The 21,185-nt window shown below is 36.2% G+C and overlaps 1 protein-coding gene across 8 annotated transcripts in view; it reads left to right on the top strand.

Moving 5' to 3' along the window:
* The window catches only part of dock3 (dedicator of cytokinesis 3), a 226,945-nt gene that overhangs the window by 52,400 nt on the left and 153,360 nt on the right, over positions 1 to 21,185 (top strand). For all 8 annotated transcript variants that reach the window (XR_007932311.1, XM_051910294.1, XM_051910298.1 and 5 more), the window contains 2 exons: positions 6,338 to 6,421; positions 16,414 to 16,454. Coding sequence is in view for 7 of the 8 variants with exons in the window: in XM_051910294.1 (XP_051766254.1) it covers positions 6,338 to 6,421; positions 16,414 to 16,454 (125 nt within the window). In the remaining variant the exon portion in view is untranslated. The remainder of the gene's footprint in view (positions 1 to 6,337; positions 6,422 to 16,413; positions 16,455 to 21,185) is intronic.

Below are 21,185 nucleotides of genomic sequence, written 5' to 3' on the forward strand. Positions count from 1 at the left end.
ACAGGACAAAATTCAGAATGGCAGGAAGAGGTGTGGCCTTACGGGCTCCAACAGCTGCCATTCGTTTAATGAGAATGTGTGTATATAGATGCCACATGCAAATGTCCTAATTTAGCCTATAGGGTTAGTATAATATATGCAGATTGAAATTTGATTTGTTACTAGGCAAATACCAAGTGTATAATGACTGTCTTCTGTCATGTTTACGGACATGAAGTCAGTGAACACTCTTGGGTTGGTTTACTGACCTGCTTTCTGTGCTAAGGGTTAACTTGCCCTCAGCTAGCATGTCTGTCATAGCATCCTTGCGAATTGCGCTAATCACACACACGTCTCAAAGGATACAGCTATGCGACTCTTTTTGCTAGCAGGAGCCACAACAAATGCTAATTTGACAAGCTATTTGCCTTAATTAAAATGTCATTTCCTCTCAGGATGTGCCATATTTTTCTCTCTTCTCTCTTGTTATCAAAATATTTGCATGCTATAAAACAGTTGACACCCAACTGATTTCTCTTGTGTTTTTTTCAGCCATTCAGGTATATACAGTATGTCACATATGGACCATATATAACCATGTTGTAATGTTCATTTTTGGATATTAAGTGTATATTTCTGTTTTGTAGCAAGTTAGCATTGGTTAGCCTAGCAGTTGTAGGCTATACATCGTACAAGGATGGTTTATACTAAATAACCATGATGTACTGCCTATTTTTGGATATTTAGTGTTTATTTCTGTGTTGTAAGTTAGCATTGGTTAGCCTAGCAGTTATATATGTCACATAAGGATGTTTTATCTACTACGTAACTATGTTTTATTGCCTATTTTTAGATATTTAGTGTTTATTTCTGTGTTGTAAGTTAGCATTGGTTAGTCTAGCAGCTATTTACTTCACATAAGGATGATTTATCTACTACATAACCAAGTTTTATTGCTTATTTTTGGATATTTCGTGTTTATTTTTGTGTTGCAAGTTAATATTGTTTAGTCTAGCAGCTATTTACTTCACACAATAATTGTTTATACTAAATAACTATGTTGTATTGCCTATTTTTGGGTATTTATGCTGTGTCTGAAATCGAATACTTCCCTTCTATATAGCATGCGAAAAACAGTACGCCAACTGAGTAGTATGTCCAAATTTATAGTATTCGAAAAACAGTAGGCAAAAAGTCACAGGATGACCTACTATTTCTGGCGAGATTTTGAAATGCGTATTTGATGGACACTTTACTTATACCATCAGGCCATGGGAGAGGATTTATGAATGGAGGTGAAGCGAGGTCATGTGACAATGACAACATGGCGAATATATACGTCCGGGTTACATTCATTCTACACATATCATACTAAATAGAACATACTTTTTTAACGGTCGTGAAATAAGTTCAAATTCAAATGTAGTACCTACTCAAACAGTACGTGATTTTGGATGCACTGTTAATGTTTATTTCTGTGGTAAGTTAGCATTGGTTAGCCTAACAGTATATGTCACATAAGGATGGTTTATCTACTAAATAACCACTTTTTATTGCCTATTTTTGGATATTTAGTGTTTATTTCTGTGTTGCAAGTTAGCATTGGTTAGCTTAGCAGTTATATATGTCAAATAAAGATGGTTTATCCACTAAATAACCATGTTTTATTGCTTATTTTTTGATATTTCATGTTTATTTCTGTGATGCAAGTTAGCATTGGTTAGCCTAGCAGATATATACGTCCAATAAAGATGGTTTATCTACTAAATAACCGCATTTCATTGCCTATGTTTGGATATTTTGTGCTTATTTTTGTGTTGTAAGTTAACATTGGTTAGCCTAGCATCTGTATACGTCACCATAGGGGTGGTTTAATATATACACAATTTTTTTTTTATATATATATATATTTTTTTTATGCCTATTTTTGGATAATATAATAAATTAGGTTCTTTACAAAAGATTTTGATGTTTCCGTTCTGCTATGTATTTACACATTACTTCATGTTTCTTCATATATTTAATGTCAAGGTAACGTAAAACAGTCCTGTCTATTTGTAGCCATGCAAATATTTATACCATAGTATTCAGTGTGTGTTTTGGGGCAGTTTGTTTTCTGTCTGAAAGATGTTTTCACTATTTTTAAGGTGTTTACCAGGTATTTGTACACAAATATGATAGTTACAGACATCTCGGCGACCTACATATTAACTGGCCAGCATTTTTTATTTATTTTATAGCATTAGGACCATCACAATGCCAGTTCTGGTACCATTAATAGCAAAGTCTTCCCTATTCAAAACACATATTTGTTTATGTCATTATGTCTTTTAGTGGGATTAACTTATGAAAAGCTCTTTTAATAGCTATTGAATTATTTACTAAATGCGTCTGGCGGCAGTCACATGTTTTCTTGGAAACTGCAGCAAGAGTTTCTTAACAGGCATTAAATATTAAACTGTGATCTCTGAAAATAAATAACAAATGGTACAATGTCATCAAAATTGAGTAAATGAACATGACAAATCCTGAAAGACACTCTGTCCCTCTCTGATAGTTAACTCTGATATTTTGGTGTCTTGAGAATGATGCCGTTGAGATAATGTAATCATTGCTTTCAGATGCTGATTTTTTTTTTCAGTCCAAATCAACCTTAAAAATGATTACTCAAATTCTTATATTTATATTTTTAGGCCTTTTTTTAGGCCTTAAAAAAGTTTATTTTGCATATAAAAGCAATTATAGCTACTGCTGAACAATCAAAATGATAACCTCCTTCAAAAAGTGTAGAACCTTTCAGAATCTGTGAAACTCCTCAAGGAAAGTAGTCCTGTCTGCATTGGGAATATGGTATACAAGTAAATGTATGCAACATGTAATGCCTTATTTGTCATCTAAACCATTGTCGATTTCAAATAGATGTTATACCATTGTTTCATGAAGCAGTGTTGTAGAACAGTTTGCTTCTTGACAAGATGTTGGAAAGAGCAGACATGGATATAAATTTGGGATTCTGAGAGGCCCCATCAGACGTCTGTGTACAGCAGCAAAACAAGCCAGACTGGATCATGTTGCACAAATACAGATGGATTCAGAGAAATTACTCAGCTTTGTTCCGGGTATTTCATCTGGTCTGTCTGTCTGACCATTATAATCTCACCCTTATATAATGAAATTATATGCATGGCTTATTTTCCATGGGGGGCGTTTAGATTGAAAAAAAAAAAAAACTGCATTCACATGGAATCAAATGTAGACTAAGGAGGGGTTTATTTTAGGAATGTGCTTTGTCCAAAAATATCTCTTCAAAGACATCTCTATTTCACTTACTTACACATTTATGCTTATTGTTTGGTTATTAAAGTTAAAATAAACTGCCATTTGCCATTTTACTTCTGTAATGTGATGCATTTCTTGAGTTAAACAGGATAATCAATAAGAAATGGAGGATAAGACTAGATTTTATCCTTCTGGAATTGATCGGATGGTTAAAATTAGGTGGTACACACTAGAATGGAGCCAGACTGAATGTGACTTTGCTAAAACAATACCTAAAAAGCTATTGGTTAATAGTCAGCATGGCCTCAGTGATGTCATCGAAAAAGGAAAGTCATTTCAGAGTAAGAGCAAATTGTTGCATTTTGATAATACATTACAAACAAATGCATTTTCCAATAAATAAATAGTGCACAATAAGACCAGTAATGTGTTTTAAGTAAGTATATTTTGATGCCATGTTGACTTTAGAAGTATTTTTCCCATGTGATTCCCATGTCGCAATGGTTACGGAAAAATATCTACTCCGGGAAAACTGAAAACAGCAAGGCTCTCTAACACAAGCTTTTTCATCAGCATGGATTCGATAATTCCCTGGGATGCTCTGTCCATGTTACCATGGCAATTCAGAATATCTCTGCTTTTAAATCTGCACATGTCCGTTTTTTGCTGTCCCGGAATGCATTCATTGAAAATAAATCCTATTATTTCCACAGTGTTGCTCTGCCCATCTGCACCGTAGTAGAATCTTGGTAGATAACATTAAAAAAAAATCATTATATATTATATTATCAGCATAACAATTTGAGTGAAAACTTAAATTAAAATATCAGTATTAAAAACCTTTATAACAGTGGTGGCTGACAAGTTATCACAGTGTTACTGGAGGAATAATAACAGTAAAGCAACTATATTTTGGTAGAAACTATAGTTACCAGTGAAGAAAACAATGTGGCCCAAATAAAAGCAATTAGACACATTTTGTTCTACTGAACCCAGCGGCAAAAGCATAGACCACAGATGACCTTAATATGATAGTAGCTTTGTCTTTAGCTTTGGCTTATCCCTAAAAAAAAAAACAGCAAAAATTCCAGGCTTCAAATACAGTATCCAGTGCATCTATAACTGAAGCATTCCTCAAATCTTACCATCTGAAAAATAAATGTATGGAGAACATATAGAGCACCCTCCTTAGGACAGGTGACAATTATTCACCCTATTCTCTGCTATTTTCCTCAAAATGATGACACAATTGAATTTACTGATGTGTTCTAATTGTGAAGTCCCTGCCTCCATGGTATATTTTGTATTATTACACGGCTCCTTGGAATACTTGATTCTGATTGGTCAATGGCGCCATCCAGCGGTATGTTATTCCCCGATAACAACCGCTGAAAACAGATAACATAGGCTCATCCGGGTAACTGAAGTCAGCAGCGCTATACGCTTGTTAGGAACGTTTTTTCCTCATGGAAGTTATGCCTTTGTTGAGCTAATAAATACAAAGCAGTCAAACCAATATTTTGTATACAGTTATTTAATTATGTCATCTGGTATCGTGGACTCGCTCTCTCATTTCTTACAAACGCAGCTGCTGCCATTTTGCGACTATTGTTTTGTCCACAGTAATGGATTAAGATAACAAACAGGTACGATTTTAAATCAGTTTAATCTTATATCTATATCTCTTATCCCCATAATTATTTATGTGGCAAAATGCCGTGTAATATGTGGTATGACTGTACCGTATCTTAAATGTCTGTTTCCGTCTAGTTTGAACTTGCCACGCTAGCAACTGCTTTCTCTGCGGAAGCAGACTCAGATCAATATTTCGTGTCTAATTATTTACTTATGTGGCAAGTAGCCGTGTAATAAGCGAGATAATGTACATCCAGCCGGTTGTTATCTCAGAATAAACCCCGACGCGAAGCAATACCCCTTACATATTGCACTTGTGCTTGTACTTGTAAGTAAACCATTTGTAGGTGGATTTCCTCAAAAAGTGTAAATATTGTGTCTCTGTGGCACTAACGCATTGGTCTGTTTTTTGAGCAGTCCGACCAGCTTGAAGGCCCCGATATACGTCATTTAGAATAAAATCAGGCCAAAATGAAGTTCATTTGGAGATTGTTTCTGGAGTTTGAAACGGATTTCCAACAGCAAACTTTCCGTTAAAGTTCACTCCGGCTGATAAACACCTTTGAACTACCATTGGTTGGTGGCGATGATGTAATAGATGGGTGTGATTCTGAGGCTCCACCTTCTTTGAAAAAAGAAATCTTCTCAGCTTCATTTCTTCTGTTCAGTCCATCGAGGTCAAACATGAACACACTGGAGAGCTGCTTTATAGAAAAATTTAAATTGTATGTCTAATTGAAAGCAACACTGACACTGTTTTTCATATTTAATACTGTAAAGCTACTTGCTTTAAAGCCAATGAAGACCATATAGGCGGGCATTAGGCAAATGTGTTACTTTGTGACGTGTGGCCGTCACGGAAATGGGATTCGAATTCCTAACGATTCCTTTAAGCAGTTCAGAGTCGATTCTTTCTTTTGAGAGATAATAACTTTATTTATCGTGCACTTTCGGCTTCACAGCTTTGCAGATCGTTTACATTCACAGACAGTTACATTACACATTGCATAAAAGGTAATATTCGAAAAAGCATAATAGGGGCACTTTAACTGCTGTTTTTTCAAACACTGTCGTAGAGGAAAGCGTGCAGCACATATTTACATATTCATCGAATTCAACGCTGCTCACTCTGCTAACAGCAAAGGTATTTCAAACTTCCTTTAATCCCTAAGCGAAGAACGAAAAGGAATTTCACCGTGAGTATATCAGGGCCATGACACAGCAACACTGACTCAACCAAGAACATGAGCAGGGGGCGGGGATATCTGACCAATGGCAGACAGGGAAATATGTTTAGGAAATATATTCAGGAGAGTTGTAGCACAAATTACACACATCACTTTAAAGAACAAATTGTTTTGTGGTTTTATTTAAAATGCATTGTCTCTGAACGCTTTCAATATGCATCTAACTCATTTCCCTCTTCTTTTTTATCTTTTCCCAGTGGTCTGTAGTTTCCGTGGATCTTTGTCACATGGTCTGACTCTAGAGCTTGGAGAAACGGTTCAGATCCTGGAAAAGTGTGAGGGTAAGTCATTCTCCAGAAGTACCATAAAACATTTAAGCTAATGTTTTTGGAAAATGCTTTTTTTACAGGTGTTGGTGAAAAATCGTGTAAATAATATAAAAGACACTTTCCATGAATAAAGTAGAAGTTGATGTCTCACATCAATTTTTTTTTTTTTTGTCAGTTTTGGGAAATGTAAGTTATTAATAATTACAAACCAACATTTGGTCCGAAACTATCTCGCCCTATAGAGTCATAGACGCCCTATAGACAACTCAGATTAGGAAAAAAAAAAAAAAAAATCAGGGTAACACTTAGGGTTCACACTTATCATGTTTGGTTCGATTAAAACGAACCCTGGTGCGATTGCTCTGTTAGTGCGGTTCATTTGAACATGTTAATGCTTACCATCCGAACCCTAGTGCGCACCAAACAAGTGGACCGAGACTGCTGAAAAGATGGGTCTCGGTCCACTTCCAAACGAACTCTGGTGCAGTTCGAATGATATATGAATGCAACACGGACCAAAGACATGTAAACGCACCAAAAACGGGAAGATAAAAATGACAGAATCCTCACGCATATTGGTATTTCTCGTCATAGACGCGAATTTGCCACATCACAGGCAATTTGCCCATCCTGCCGCTGTTTTGACTCATTAACACATTTTATAAGCTCTTCACGAGTTCCCAGCTGGCCAAAATACCATCATATGTAGGCTGCGCACACACAACAAGCGCATTTATCTCAGCACACAGCATTGTTTTGGATGTTCGGTAAGTTCCGTCTCTAAATAGGCAATACGTCATAAAATCTGACCAATCAGGTTGTGAAAGTGTCCCTGTGCCTTTAGGTTCGGTATCTTTTGGTTTGGTGATAAAATTGGCAATCTGAACACTAATCGGAACCAGGACTAAATGTTTTTTTTTTTTTTTTTTTTGGTCTGGACCAAACAAACCAAACGAATCGAACTACAAGTGTGAACCCTTAATTTTGATGGTCCACTTTAGACATTCTACTTACTATAAGTAACTTTGCAACTACATGTCAACTTATTCTACTAACCCTAACCTAACAGTCAACTAACAGTCTATACCGTCTACTAATACTCCAATGCAAGTTAGTTGACATGTAGTTGAAAAGTTACTTATAGTTAGTAGAATGTCTAAAGTGGACCATCAAAATAAATTGTAACCAAATTCAACGCTGTTACCCATTCTTCTATGTTTTAATCATTGTTAAATGAATTAGTTTTTAGTTTAGTTTTTGTTTGTTTCTTCATTTAACCCCCCAAGGTGGGCAGAAAGCATTTTCTGAAGGTTAATCAAGACCATTTGTTAAAAAAAAAAAAATACATTTTTCAATCCCTTTTTTTGTAACCTCTTCATGGAAAGTGCCAAGAGACATAGCAACATTTTCCACCCACTCTTAGTTCAGATCGCCCTGTATATTACAAGACAAAATCTCCTGTCTCTGCGTTTTTCGCTCAGTATGTAACTTGTGCTGCTGGCAGTCTTTACTTTAGAAACCAGGATAAATCTGAATACTTAAATGGAACCGAGAGACTTTCAAAACAGAATTTCTGGGCGGCTCTGTACTTCAGCCTACAGAGCAGTAATGAATGTTTGATTAGTGTATATTTATGTTTTGTTTGTTTGGTTTTCTTTTGTGACTTTTTGCACTATTATCTAGCTTTAGCCTACTGTTACCTCAATCCTGCAGTTAATGGGATTGTTGTGTACCCATCTCAGGACAAGGGCTCTGATTCATGAGCGAACCATCGATTGCTTTGATGAAAGCTGTACGTCGGCACCCTGGCCTGGATGTGCTGGCTCGCTCAGATAACAGGACTGATCATGTGATATTAGCTGTGGAACGTCAGTCCTCCAGTATTGATCGAGACTTCACTCACTTTTTTTCATGAGTAATCTTCCTTTGTCAGGAATACTATGAGAAGAGCACTTGTCCAGGCAGTAGATGAAGCAAGATCTTCTAGATCCAGCAAAAAGAAACAGCTCAAAATGATGCTGATGGTCACCTTTTGTCTGCATTTCTTCTTGAATGAGTTAACTTTGAGACTAGCTTGATCTCCCAGAGGAAGTGTTGAAAAATCCTAGAAAATCCTCCCAAAATTGCACAAACCACTTTGTGGGGTGAAGATTTTGGGTATTGACTTCTCTCTTTAAATGCATTAATGAAAAAAGTCATTTATTACAAACGTGGGTCAGCATGTTAATACAATTTGAATTTAAAAGTAATTCAGAAACGTAATTCACTTCCAGGTAACAGAGTTTTCATGGATTTTCGCTTCAGCCCCCTCTGGGTCCTAAAAGAAAAGTGGCTCAATTTCAGAGTGTCGCAGTTTAAAGGTCAGTAATAAAAAATGCTCATTCCCAAGAGCTGTCAATGGTCATGGCTACAGCCTGATATTCAGAGCCCGCAGGCAAAAAGTGAGAGATGCATGCCGCATTGAACCTCAGCCAGTGAAATACAGCCTTTTAAAGGGGGAAGAAATATGTTTCAGTCTGTAAAAGTAGCAAAACACAAAACACTGCCATTCTACCTCAGGTGTTTGAGTGTAGAATGTATTTAAGCAGTTCTGGTTGCAATTTGTTGCTTATTCTCAAGATTGATGATGTTTTTGGGACTGCAGGGTCTTTTTGGTTCTTCATAGAAAAAAAAGTCTACTTTCATTCTATGGTAAATAGTGACTTGAACATTCTTCAAAACTTGTTTGACGAATGTTCAGAGAAACAAGAAAGAAAGTCATACAGATTTGGAATGACATGAGGGTGAATAAATGATGACAAAATTCTGAAAATGTGCTGTACTGCACATTCTGAAGGACTGAATGTGTATTGATAGACAAACAGATTGTTTGTGGGGTGTAGTGTATTAGCTGCAGGTCACCAGGTGAGGTGAGAGTTTTGGCTTTGGCCTCAAGGGCTGGGATAATCAGTGCTCTGATTCACAGGGTTAGCAGTTTGCTGTACGTATTGATTGTTTTGCTGCAGTGCCATGCTTTTGAGGTAATGGATGCCTGGAAAATCGAAGCTTTTGAAAGCTCCAGGTTTTGGAGTGTCACAGTGGCCTGCAGTGGCCAGTGGTCTGATTGAAGCTTTCTGTTTTGAGAATTGAAGATTTTGCAGTGTCATCCGCTGGAAACTTTCGAGAGAAGTGTGTGTCTGAAGACTTGACGACAGGATATTTGACTTGTTTGTGCTCATTGAGAGTTTTCCTTTAACTGTAAACAGCACCCAGTTCAGCATTCATGTTTTTTTAAAGAGCATCAAAAGACTCTAGAATAGAAAAGAATTAGAATGGGATATAAAAGGTACATTAGATCGTCAGACACAGACAGGCAGACAGACATACAGATAGATAGACAGACAGACAGATAGATAGATAGATAGATAGATAGATAGATAGATAGATAGACAGAGACAGGCAGGCTGGCTGATAGATAGACAGACAGACAGACAGACAGCTAGATAGATAGACAGACAAACAGACAGATATATAGATAGATAGATAGATAGAGTTGTCAAAAATTGTCAAACTAAAATTTAAAAAATGTGACGCTTTGAGCGCTGTTGAGCGGATTCGTAAACACCTCTGATTGGCCATTGTGTTCACACACTCATCAGATATGTCTGTGATTGAAAAGTAAAGCATTACAATATTGTGTTACTCCCTAAAAAAGTAACTAATTGCATTACTTAGTTACTTTTTACGAAAAGTAATGTGTTACATTGATTTGGCGTTACTTTTTTATGCGTTACTTTTTCTCACCTGGGCTTGTTTGTTTTTTAACAACAACAAAAAAGTTTTATTTTTGGCAAATATTAAGGCCCTTTCACACCAAAAGTGAAATGAATAAGCCTAAAGTGGAAGGAAATGCATATTTACAGTAGAGGGCGCAGCTCAAACAAACCTTTCAACTCTGCTGCCATTCTGGATTAAAGAAGAACAGGATACAGGAAAAGGAAGTTCAACACTCATTATTTCTAAATCTAATCTAAAGTCATTTTTGCTTATTAGTATGGTTGAATTGGATCATTGAAGGTCAGCAGCAAATACATTAGTTAGGTGAGATTAAATACACAAAGTATATTTGTGTAATTTAATATAGTTAATTATTACAGGTTTACGCAAAATTCTGAGATTGCATTTCACTGTTTTTATTAATTTTGAGGAATACTGAATGTTTTCGTGCAAGTGAGATGAGTAATGCATTTTCACATTTAGTCTAGAGCTACAATAACCATCATATTCACACAGCGCACACAACACCTCTGCTTTACTTTATTTCTCTCAACATGGGGACAGGAGAGCTGTCAGTCAATAAATGTGAAAAAGTAACTTGCGTTACTTATTTGAAAAAGTAACTCGTTTTTTACTAGTTACTTGAAAAAGTAATCTGATTACGTAACTCAAGTTACTTGTAATGCGATACCCCCAACACTGGTGATTGGCTACAGTCATCAACACACGGGAGCATTTGAAAGCACACGGAAGTGTTTGAATTTGAAAAGTTTTGAAGGCTGGAGCAGGAGTGTTTGAAAGCAGGCATCTATCAGCAGACTGGTCTGCGATCAGTCTGTATAATCTGTATAAGCGCTCGATGAAGAGCGTCATTGATGACTACTTACAACATGTTTTTGAAGTGGTGATCATTGAAGCCAATCACAGAAATAACTGCTGAGAGCGTGAACACAGTGGCCAATCAGAGGTGTTTATGAATCCGCTCAACAGTGCTCAAAGTGTCACATTTTTAAAATTTCAGTACCAACTTGGTACCGAAGATAGATAGATAGATAGATAGATAGATGGACAGACATATATATATATATATATATATATAGACTGAAAGTTATACTCATAGACAGGTAAATAGACAGATAGACAAACAGACACATAGATGGACTGACAGACAGAGAGTAGTGGTCTAGTAGTCATCCCACAAGGGTGTGGCCCCCTAAAGAGCAAAACCTCTTGAGATAGACATGTCACCATCACAGCTGTGAATATTCTGACAGCTCAACAAGTCCCTGCAGTGTAAACCTGTTGAGAGACACAGAGAGAGATGACACATTTCATCAGGTGTTTGTTTGTTGGCAGCTGCGTGTTGATGCTGAGTTTCCTCATGTCCACATGGAAGTCTCACACCAGCAAACATGAGCCGTCTGCTAATCTATCACAGCTAATGCCTACAGTCAGCCTCTAGCACAAACACTTCCACATACTGTTTGTATACGGCACTCGCAACTTTTGTGGTGGTTTTTGTCTGTATTCTTCTCTAGAGAAGACCTAAACATCTTGTTTGCTAGCTGCTATACACCAGCTTCTAACTAACGGGAAAATCATTTGCAATTGCTAATATGCTAAAAATGTTTTGACTTGACACCTATCTGGACCCAGAACACAGCCGTAACATTTTATGTCACACAAACTGACACAAGACTCTTTGCCGGGAATGTTGTTCATTAGCTAATAGCATGGTTTGTTTTGGTGCTAAATGGAAAGTGATAATGGAAACGGCTAACGTTGACGGACGTGGCCCGCTCATTCCTTGCATAAACCAAATAGCTAATTACAAAGTGCACCTCCTACGTTTTAAAGATGCACCTGGGGAGAATACTAACAAAGATAGACTGCAATGATTAATGCGGCTGAGTCTGGGTTGCGTTCAAGACAGATGGCCACAGGTGTGAGTGATGTTAGCAGCCAAGCTTATGAATATTTTCCACGGTTGTCGCAGCAAATTGTTTACAAATGGCTGCGTTAACGATTGCATCACACACTGACAATTTCACTTCCCTTTTTATACAGATTCTCTACTGAGTCCTAATGTCCCATCATCACATAGTTAGTGGGTTTGGTAAGGCATCACTATTACTATTCAAGGCCCATTCACACCAAGAAAGACAACTATAATGATAACGATATAAGCATCTACACCAACTGACAATACTTCTGTTTATTATAAGCGCTGCATTTTTGTCGTCTGCTGCTTTAAATGTTCAAACTCTTTAAAGCAGGATGAATTCTGATTCTGTTTGGCTGCTAATGTTTTTAACGCTTATCAGTTGGAAAAAAATGATGAGAAACATTATCGTTATAGTTGTGGTGCGGACTTTAGAACAATTTTTAAAACTAAATCTTTATTGTTATCGTTATAGTTTTCATCTTTGGTGTAAAGTTAGAGATTTTGAAGCTTGTGGAAGAGTGAAGTGATTTCTGAAGAAATTTCCTAATATTGCTAAATGAATGATAAAATGAATGGAAAAAAATAGACTTGCATTGTAGGAGGTATTTGAGCCATATCTAAAGACCAGTAGGACTGGTTACATTAGTGCCGTGACCCGGATGAAAGTTAGGCTTAGGGGGTGAGTTTAATGGAGGCCAGCTAGTAAGAGCTGTGCAAATAAACCTCACTTCCCTGGCCTTAAGAGGCGCGCTAGCGACTGATGCTAGAGCCCACGGTCTTTAGCGTCCTTGTTAGCGCTGCTGCCTCTCTAATGCCATAAATGCCTGCTCAAATCTTGCTCGGAGTGGGGCAAGTAGGACCAGAGGGGTTATACATGGTCAAGCACCCTCACATTTTCTTTAGAAAATATGAAAATCTGCTTATATTAGTCAGGGGTGCTGCTTATGAATTTTTGCCATAGGTATTTGCTAATAGTTTAATAGCTCTTTAGAGGAGGTGCCGGTTATTTAGGCTCTAATTAAGTGAAAAATGCTCAAGCAGAGAAAAGCCGAGTAATAATTTGGTTGATGATGTCTCCAAGGCTTGTTTTATCCAAACATACAGTGTCAGAAAACAGCCAGAGACTGGAGAAATATATAGATGTGTTTGTAATATTTGGTGAAATTATACAGCATTTTTGTTTCATAAATTCAGTGGCATAAACTTTATTTATACTCAACTACATAATGTTATAATGCCATTTATAAAGGTTTTTTTTTTCTTTTTTTTTTTTTTTCCCTGCAGTACTTTTTCTATTTGGCTGAATGTTTTTACCCCCCAGGAAACATTTTGTCCAGTAGGAGTAATTATAAAAGATACGTCTTGTTTGCATGTTTATGCAATTTGGAAAAATTAATAGAAAATTTGAATATATTTTATTGATTGATACAATCTTAATAAAGCATATTTTTACTTCTAATTACTGTTGTGTTTTTCTAGTGACACCAAAGAGAATTGCAAAAATTTCCTGAACACTCCTCTCATTTGCCATTGGTCAGGTAGCCCCGCCTTATAGATGCCACTGGATGAGCGCTTGTTTCTGTGTTGAACTAGCCAGAATGCTCATGGGGTGTCAAACAGAGCTATGTTTTGACATTGCGTCACAGTGTTTATACTCTTCTGGGAAATAAACCAATTATTGCAAGTATTTTAATATCAAAAATGCTCTTCATCTTTATCATTAAAGCCGGCATGAAGCAGAATTTGCAACAGTCTTTTCTTCCCTATTGTGACGTATATCCGAGTGAAACGGATTCTTCAACAAGAAAAAATGTAGGGCGGGTCTTGATTTTGTCAATGGGGAATTGATTGAATGTGGATGGTGGATCTGGTTGTGCTTTGGTATTGGTAGATCTCATGTGAGTAACAGGTTGTCCTATCCTTGCGCTAGTAACACATCATCAGAGAAGAGATGTCACTGCAAGAGGGAAGGTAAGTTATTTTGATTAAAGATTATGAGGGCACATGGTTTTTAAAAAAAAAAATGATGTGCACAGTCATTTCATCAATGATTATTATAAAGTCATTTATAATAAATACTGTAATATTCCATAAAAAAAAGAATGGTCAATTTTGAATTTATGGTGACTTAGTTTGAAAGTTAGTTTGAAAAACCCTTGCTGTACAAGCAGCAAATGACAACCTCTTGCATTTACATATTCTCCGATGATGCGTTTACTGGTATGAGGGCGGGACAACATGTCACTCACATGAGATCCACCAATAGCAAACCACAACCATCCAATCAATTCCCCATGGACTAAATCAAGTCCTACCCTACATTTTTTCTTGTTCGAGAAGCCGTTGCACTCGGATATACATCACAACTAGGGCTGGGCGATACAGCTAAAAAAATTATCACAATATGTTTCTTATTGATCGGTATCGATAATTATTGAAAAAATTTTAGTAGAAAAAAATGTTTGAATTTAACCAATGCATTTTTAATTAAGGCAAACAACAAATCATTTTTAAAACAAAGCTAAATAAAATGTAAACAAATCTTTCTTATATTTTATATGAAGATTAAATAAATGTTAAAGAAATTTAGAGCTGCACAATTCTGGATAAATTGAGAATTTTTTGTTTGTTTGTTTCAAACCGAGATCACAATTCTGAATATCAACTAAATGAAATAACGTAATTTACTAGAGGTTCTGACAAAATATTAATTGCTGCAGTCTTTTTTAAAATTTTAAATTGATGAAGATTCAATGTCAAATACATTTTTTAACAGTCAGTTATCGCCACCTGGTGGTGAAACAATGTAATCGATTGATGCGTCATTTTCAGCGCGTTCAAGTTTCTTTCAAAAGCTGATTTGCTCTATTTTGATCGATAACATAGACATTAGTATTTATATCTGAACTATAAACTTTTATCTCAGTACTTCTGTGATAATTTGAATATTTGTAGCACAGAAATAAAGATACTGTGTGGTTGAAAACACTGTTTGTGCAGTTGTTTATACCGACATGACAACTGCTCTCTCAAGACGAACTTTGAAGTAGATCAACTGTAAGACGTAAGGAAACTGCCACACTGACGAGCTGATATGTCCTTTTTTTATTCACAATCTCCTCGTCGCTGGCAGGTACAGCACTCATTTTCATGTGTTTGAGTGTTCTGATCTCACGTGGCGATTGCGCATCTGAACTCCACAGCAGCTTGTTTGCGTGTCACTCGTAGCGCGTCTGTTTGTGATCCAGGGACGGAGCGAGCTTGAGAGTTGTTCATGCAACCGAACTTCATGTCTGTTTACATTTTAATGCATTTAAGTGAAACTACATTTTTTCGTTTCGTACGAATAAGACGTACCGTCAATAAATATCGATACCGTTTTATCGCCCAGGCCTAATCACAACATAACAACAAATACTCTAGGCAACTATTTAGTCATGATTAAATGCCATTACGTAGCCCTTTATGTGGCTAACCTTGCTAACAGCTGGCTTTATTACTGTATTAATAATGTGACATACTGTGCAGAGACTTGAGATTTGAATGCTTTGAGCTCATTTATTATGGACTGAAAGCTTATTATGATGTTGGTTGGATTCTGCAGCATTTTGTTGAATCTGCTGGGAGGCAGATTTTCTGAGATGTTCTGGACATCAGCCAGTGAAATTGATGGCCTAGACCTTAGTGTACTATAAGTTCCAGTCTTCATGTTCCACCTCATCTAAAAGATATGGCCTTCAACACAGCATAGTTGCTGTGGAAATGTGATTCAATGCATTAGCAACACAGTGAAGTATTTTTTTCAGGGTCAAAAAGTCAAGTGTATGTGTGCGCACAGCATACAGTATGTTGACAAAAAAGAACTGGCATTTGGATATATATTTCATGGGTGCATAATGGATGTACAAAAACGACATGGGGTTAGGACACCCCCTGGGGTAAGATGCCCCCAAACACATTTAAAATTTACTTCTTGACCATAGTAGGCACTAGATTTCATCTCAACACATTTATTGAATGTTGTGTGATGTATTTCACCTAAACAGTTTGGGGGGTAATTCATTTATCCAATGATTTTAGATATTTTTGCTAAAAGCTAGCTTTATTACTGTAATAAAGCCAGCTGTTAGCGGGCTATATATATTAGTAAAAATATCTAAAATTATTAGATATTCAGAGAATATATTTTCATTTTAAGTTTTTCTTACCCCATTGGCATATTGTTTCTGATGTTAGTATCTCATTTACTATAATTTATAATGTCAATGTTTCTCAACTAACATTTGCGTTTTGTGTATTTCAGGATGGTACAGAGGGTTTTCCACCAAGAAACCTACAATCAAGGTAAACTTATGCATTGTTCATACTCAATAGTATGGATTCTACAATCTGTCCAGGTTGTTTGTTTCCTTGTTGACCCAGAGACTCTGCAGTGATCCTGTTTGAATGTCAAGTACACAGCAAAGATATACTTTAGAACTATAGTTTTCAACTGGTAGGTTGTGACTCGTGACCCATGACTGTTCTGATAGGGCCCTGGAAAGCAGGGAAAAGCAATGCTTTATGCAAATGACGAAGTGCAAGTAACTTTTTTTTTTTTTTTTTTTTTTTGCAGATCTGTCTTTGATTAAAAAAAAAAAAAACATCCCTATAAATTAACATTCCTATATGATTTCAATCAATGAGACATACTCCCGTACAAAAATGAAACCCATAATATCCGCTTGCCTTTTGTTGTCTTGTCAACAGGAAGATGGTTGAAATGTTTTCTTCTTCTTGTTGTTGTTTTTTTCCCAATGCTACAAAATGAAATCACTACATGTGTTTTACAATAAATGCCCTTTGACTGGTTGTAAATATGTAGCAGTGATCTTTCTAAATTTTAGCAGCAAGGGACCCTCTTTGCAGTGCTTACTTAAAGGCCGCGTGGGCTATTGTTTCTGCTGTTGTTGGTAATGCAGCCTTTCTAAAATACTCCAAAATACAACCATTTCATGCTGAAAAAAAGAAAAAAAAAACTTCTGTTCAAATTGTTTGTACCGAATACATTTGTTTATAGAACACATTTCCAAATGTGTTCCAAACAAAAACCATAGCACATAAATTGTTCCTTCATGCAGCATAAACACATCTATTTTAGACACAAATTTTCCATAAAACCACTCTTGCAGAAATTTCCGCATCATGCAGTGACGACAAATTCATCTACAGAACAAATTTCTGTGCAAATTGTTCGCAAAACCTTTCTTACATAAATTGCGGCATCATGCAGCACAAACACATTTGTTTACAAAACTAATTTCTGCGCACATTCTTTCGTAAAGCCGTTGTTGTGTAAATTGCAGTGGCGTCATTTCACCAAAAGCAAGGGCATGGCAGACTCTGATGACATCATCCAACCTTACTCCCTCGACATGACAGTCCCAGTTTTTTCACACAACTTTTTCCAGCATTTCAAACAACATTTTTGTTCAACCTACAAAGATTGTCCTCATTTGTAAAACTAAAAGTCAATCAATCAAAAACCACAGCCAATCAGAACGCAGTATGGGCGGGCTCTCGCGGCATTTGCACGGCACCAGAGATTAAACTTGACGGCACTTGCAAGAAGTACATAATCAAATTCACAAATATTACACCATTTAAACATTATTAAAAATACATACCGAGCTACTAAAACAATCTTTGTCATAGAATACACTTGTTTGTTCTCAGTTTGAACGGTCAAGCTAATTTTAAGCTACAAATCTGGGAGCACTAAATGATACTGAAAGTCATGTTACATGCTTTTAACATTAAATAAAGCACATAAACATTAGCTGAGATTAACATTGCCATACTTTGTGTTGTTGTTCCAGCCCTGGCAAAAAAATAGAAACTGTTTATAAAATAAAATCGTCTCTTGTCACCTTTGCGGCTGGTTAGGACACCCTGTAACTTAAACACCTCTGATTGGTCATTATTTTCAACAGAAATCCCTGTGATTGGCTACAATACTCAGCGCTGCAAAATCACGTTGTGAATAGATACATTGGCAGCGCCGTTGATCTTGCATGACACGAATATAACAACCAGATCCTCAGCAATCTTATTTATTTATTGTTTTAAATATATTATTTGAACATATACTGTATGTAAAATAATTTTGCCTGTAGACATATTCATGCCGTGTGTAATGACTCCACTGCTCCATTTTTAGTGTTATCTGAATAACTTTTATAATACACCTGCTTTTTTCGACACTTAGTTTAGCAATGACATCTATTACAAAGTGGCAGCGAGCAGGTAATATCTACTTCACGGACAAGATTGTGCATTTTATTCTGCTTTTCCTGACCCCACAAGCCAGGTTGAGACAAGGACATTATGAACCACTAATATTCCTCCCAAAAGGCAGTTTTTCTTGGAAAGGAGGGGAGAGTAACTTAGATCTTGTCTGCCACAGCTGTTTTCACAGACAGGTATTACTTCAGGCGCCATGTTGAGCTTATTTGTTGCCTTTTCTCGGTTGAAAATGGTCTCTTTCCACATCTATACACCTCACTAGAATGTACAGGGAATCACCATATAAGACATCAGAACAGCATTATGTAAAGTTTCAATTGTTTTAATAAATTTTACAGTATAAAGTGAGTAGCAGTCTCAAGTCTTATTATCGGATAGCACTATACAAATATGTTACATTCAGCCATATGTTGACAGATCCATATCCAGTAGCTGACATTTTCCAACAATTTTCTTTTGTGTGAGTAAAGTTCACCCTACAAAGGACATCCGGAAAGTTTTATGCATACAGTGACCTTTACAAAGCTACGGCTAAACTATGAAGAAGCCCTCATCCAAACCACCAAAGATAAAGACCTTTAGGCAAAATATTCTAGAAATCACATGTACGAATGAACAGGAGTTTTGTTTTGATGTCTGAGTATAAGAGTTTTCTATATAACGTTCACCTGGCAAATACTAATAGGTTAGTATTTTAACATAATTCACCCCCTGTGGTGAAAACCAAGTTTGCAATGTTGTTTATATGTCTGTGTGGTGTTTTTAATATGCTTTAAGACAAACCATGTACAAATTCATCAGTCAACACCATTTATGAGTATTTTCTATTTAAAGGGGTCATGAATTGAGAAATCAACTTTTCCTTGAGCTTTTTATATATAACAGGTCATCATACTACAAGAATATCCTGGAAGTTTCAGAACTGAAAGCTTCCTTGTTAGTCCAATAAAAGCTTTTATTGATACCAGGCCCAGCGAACGACTCGTCCTGGAATGTGCCTATCTAGGTGAAACACCGCCTCCGCAGAAAAAATCAACGCCTACCTCATCATTTTCAAAGTTAGCCCCGCCCACTGGTGTGTTAGTGAAATGATGAGGAGAGAATAAACGATCAACTTCACATTGTTTCTCTTAGTAGGATGAAAATAATCTGCGATCAAAGACCGCTCCCTTTACAATCGCTGGAACTGTCAATCAAACAGCGCGAGTTTATCAGTGACTGAGTTCTGGACATGGGCCAAAACTCCCATTTTATTCAACGAATCTCTTAGTTACAATCTGTTTGCACTAGTTACGATAAAAGCATTCGTTAGTGTGCAGAAATTGAGATCACTGCTTTCATGCGCTCAACAACATATCACATTGGCTACAATGTTCTAATGCCATAGATCTAAATGTAATGCAACACTTTTCAAGATTAGTTAACCTTGAGAGCTGTAATAGTAAAAACGTGCTAAAAGTTTTCGAGAGACTAATACTTAGCTACTTTTTAAAACTGCAGTGTACCAAAGACAGTCTCAAAAACACAGTTTGAAACCACCCGTTTTCTAGTGTCACAAACATGTAACCACTTTTCTCCACTGATTTTCTATGATGTTTAAACCACTTCTAAAGATGCTGATATTAAGAAGGCAGCTCTCTGACTCTGAGATGGCAAATGAGAACATGGTTTGTGTAACATTAGCAACACATTATTAGCTGTTTGATAACATAGTCATGCAAAGGCTAATCATATCAGTTACCGTTATGTGTTCGACTTTGTAAAGCGCGATACATAACTATTCTGATGAATTGACTTGGAGACGACCCTGTATAATTCACTCTTCCTCTTCTTCTTCTGAATCAGTTTCTGAATTAAACCAGTATCTCCGCTTTCCATTGTGTAGCATTTACTACAGTTGAGCGAGTGGATCATGTAGTCCGAGCTGGTGTGTTTGAGTGGAGGCAGGGACAAATTTGCATATTCATGGTTCTGCATATAATAAATGAAGCAAGGTTGTAGAGTTACATTCAAGAAATTCTAAGGCATAAAGAAATAATTTTCACAGGGGGAAAAATGTCTAAATGTGTCATTTTGATTATCAAAGATGAGTTTTAAAGGATACAATTATTGACTGCAGGGGGACTTTAAAAACAAAAAACATACTTAGTACATTAAAATTACTTCACAATAATAAACTTCACAAGCAATTACAAAGAAATGGCAAGTAACAAGACATTTTGTAGTAGAAAAACTGAAATAGTATTTTCTTGTAAAACATACTCTAGTAATCTTAGTTTTATTTACAACTTCGAAAAATAATTTTTTACATTGTACATTAGTACGATTTGACATTTGATATTGCTTAAATAATTATGAATATTTATTAATAGATCTGTATATACACATTCATTAATGTGAATATATAAGAACACACACACAAACACACACACACACACACACACATATATATATATATATATATATATATAAATTTGTAAAAAATTGCAACTCATTTTGTTTGTCTTTATTTTATTTCTCAAAAGTTGAGATAACTTTTTTTAATTTTGTTAATTCAAATACGTTTGACAAATCAATTGGATAAACAGTAAATTAAGTTTAATTTACTAAGGCTACATCCACACGAAGCCAGAGCTTTCCCTATCCAATCTTTTTTTTTTCCTCGTCTCAAGAAATATATGCATACACACGAAACCACTGAAACGACTCAAAACGATGTAGTATACATGCCAGATCAGTATGTGGCGCTGTAATTCTGCAATAGAGATATACTAAAAACAAAGAATAAGA

Source organism: Ctenopharyngodon idella, chromosome 10 (assembly GCF_019924925.1).
Source record: "Ctenopharyngodon idella isolate HZGC_01 chromosome 10, HZGC01, whole genome shotgun sequence".
In the NCBI taxonomy this organism is placed as follows: Eukaryota; Metazoa; Chordata; class Actinopteri; order Cypriniformes; family Xenocyprididae; genus Ctenopharyngodon; species Ctenopharyngodon idella.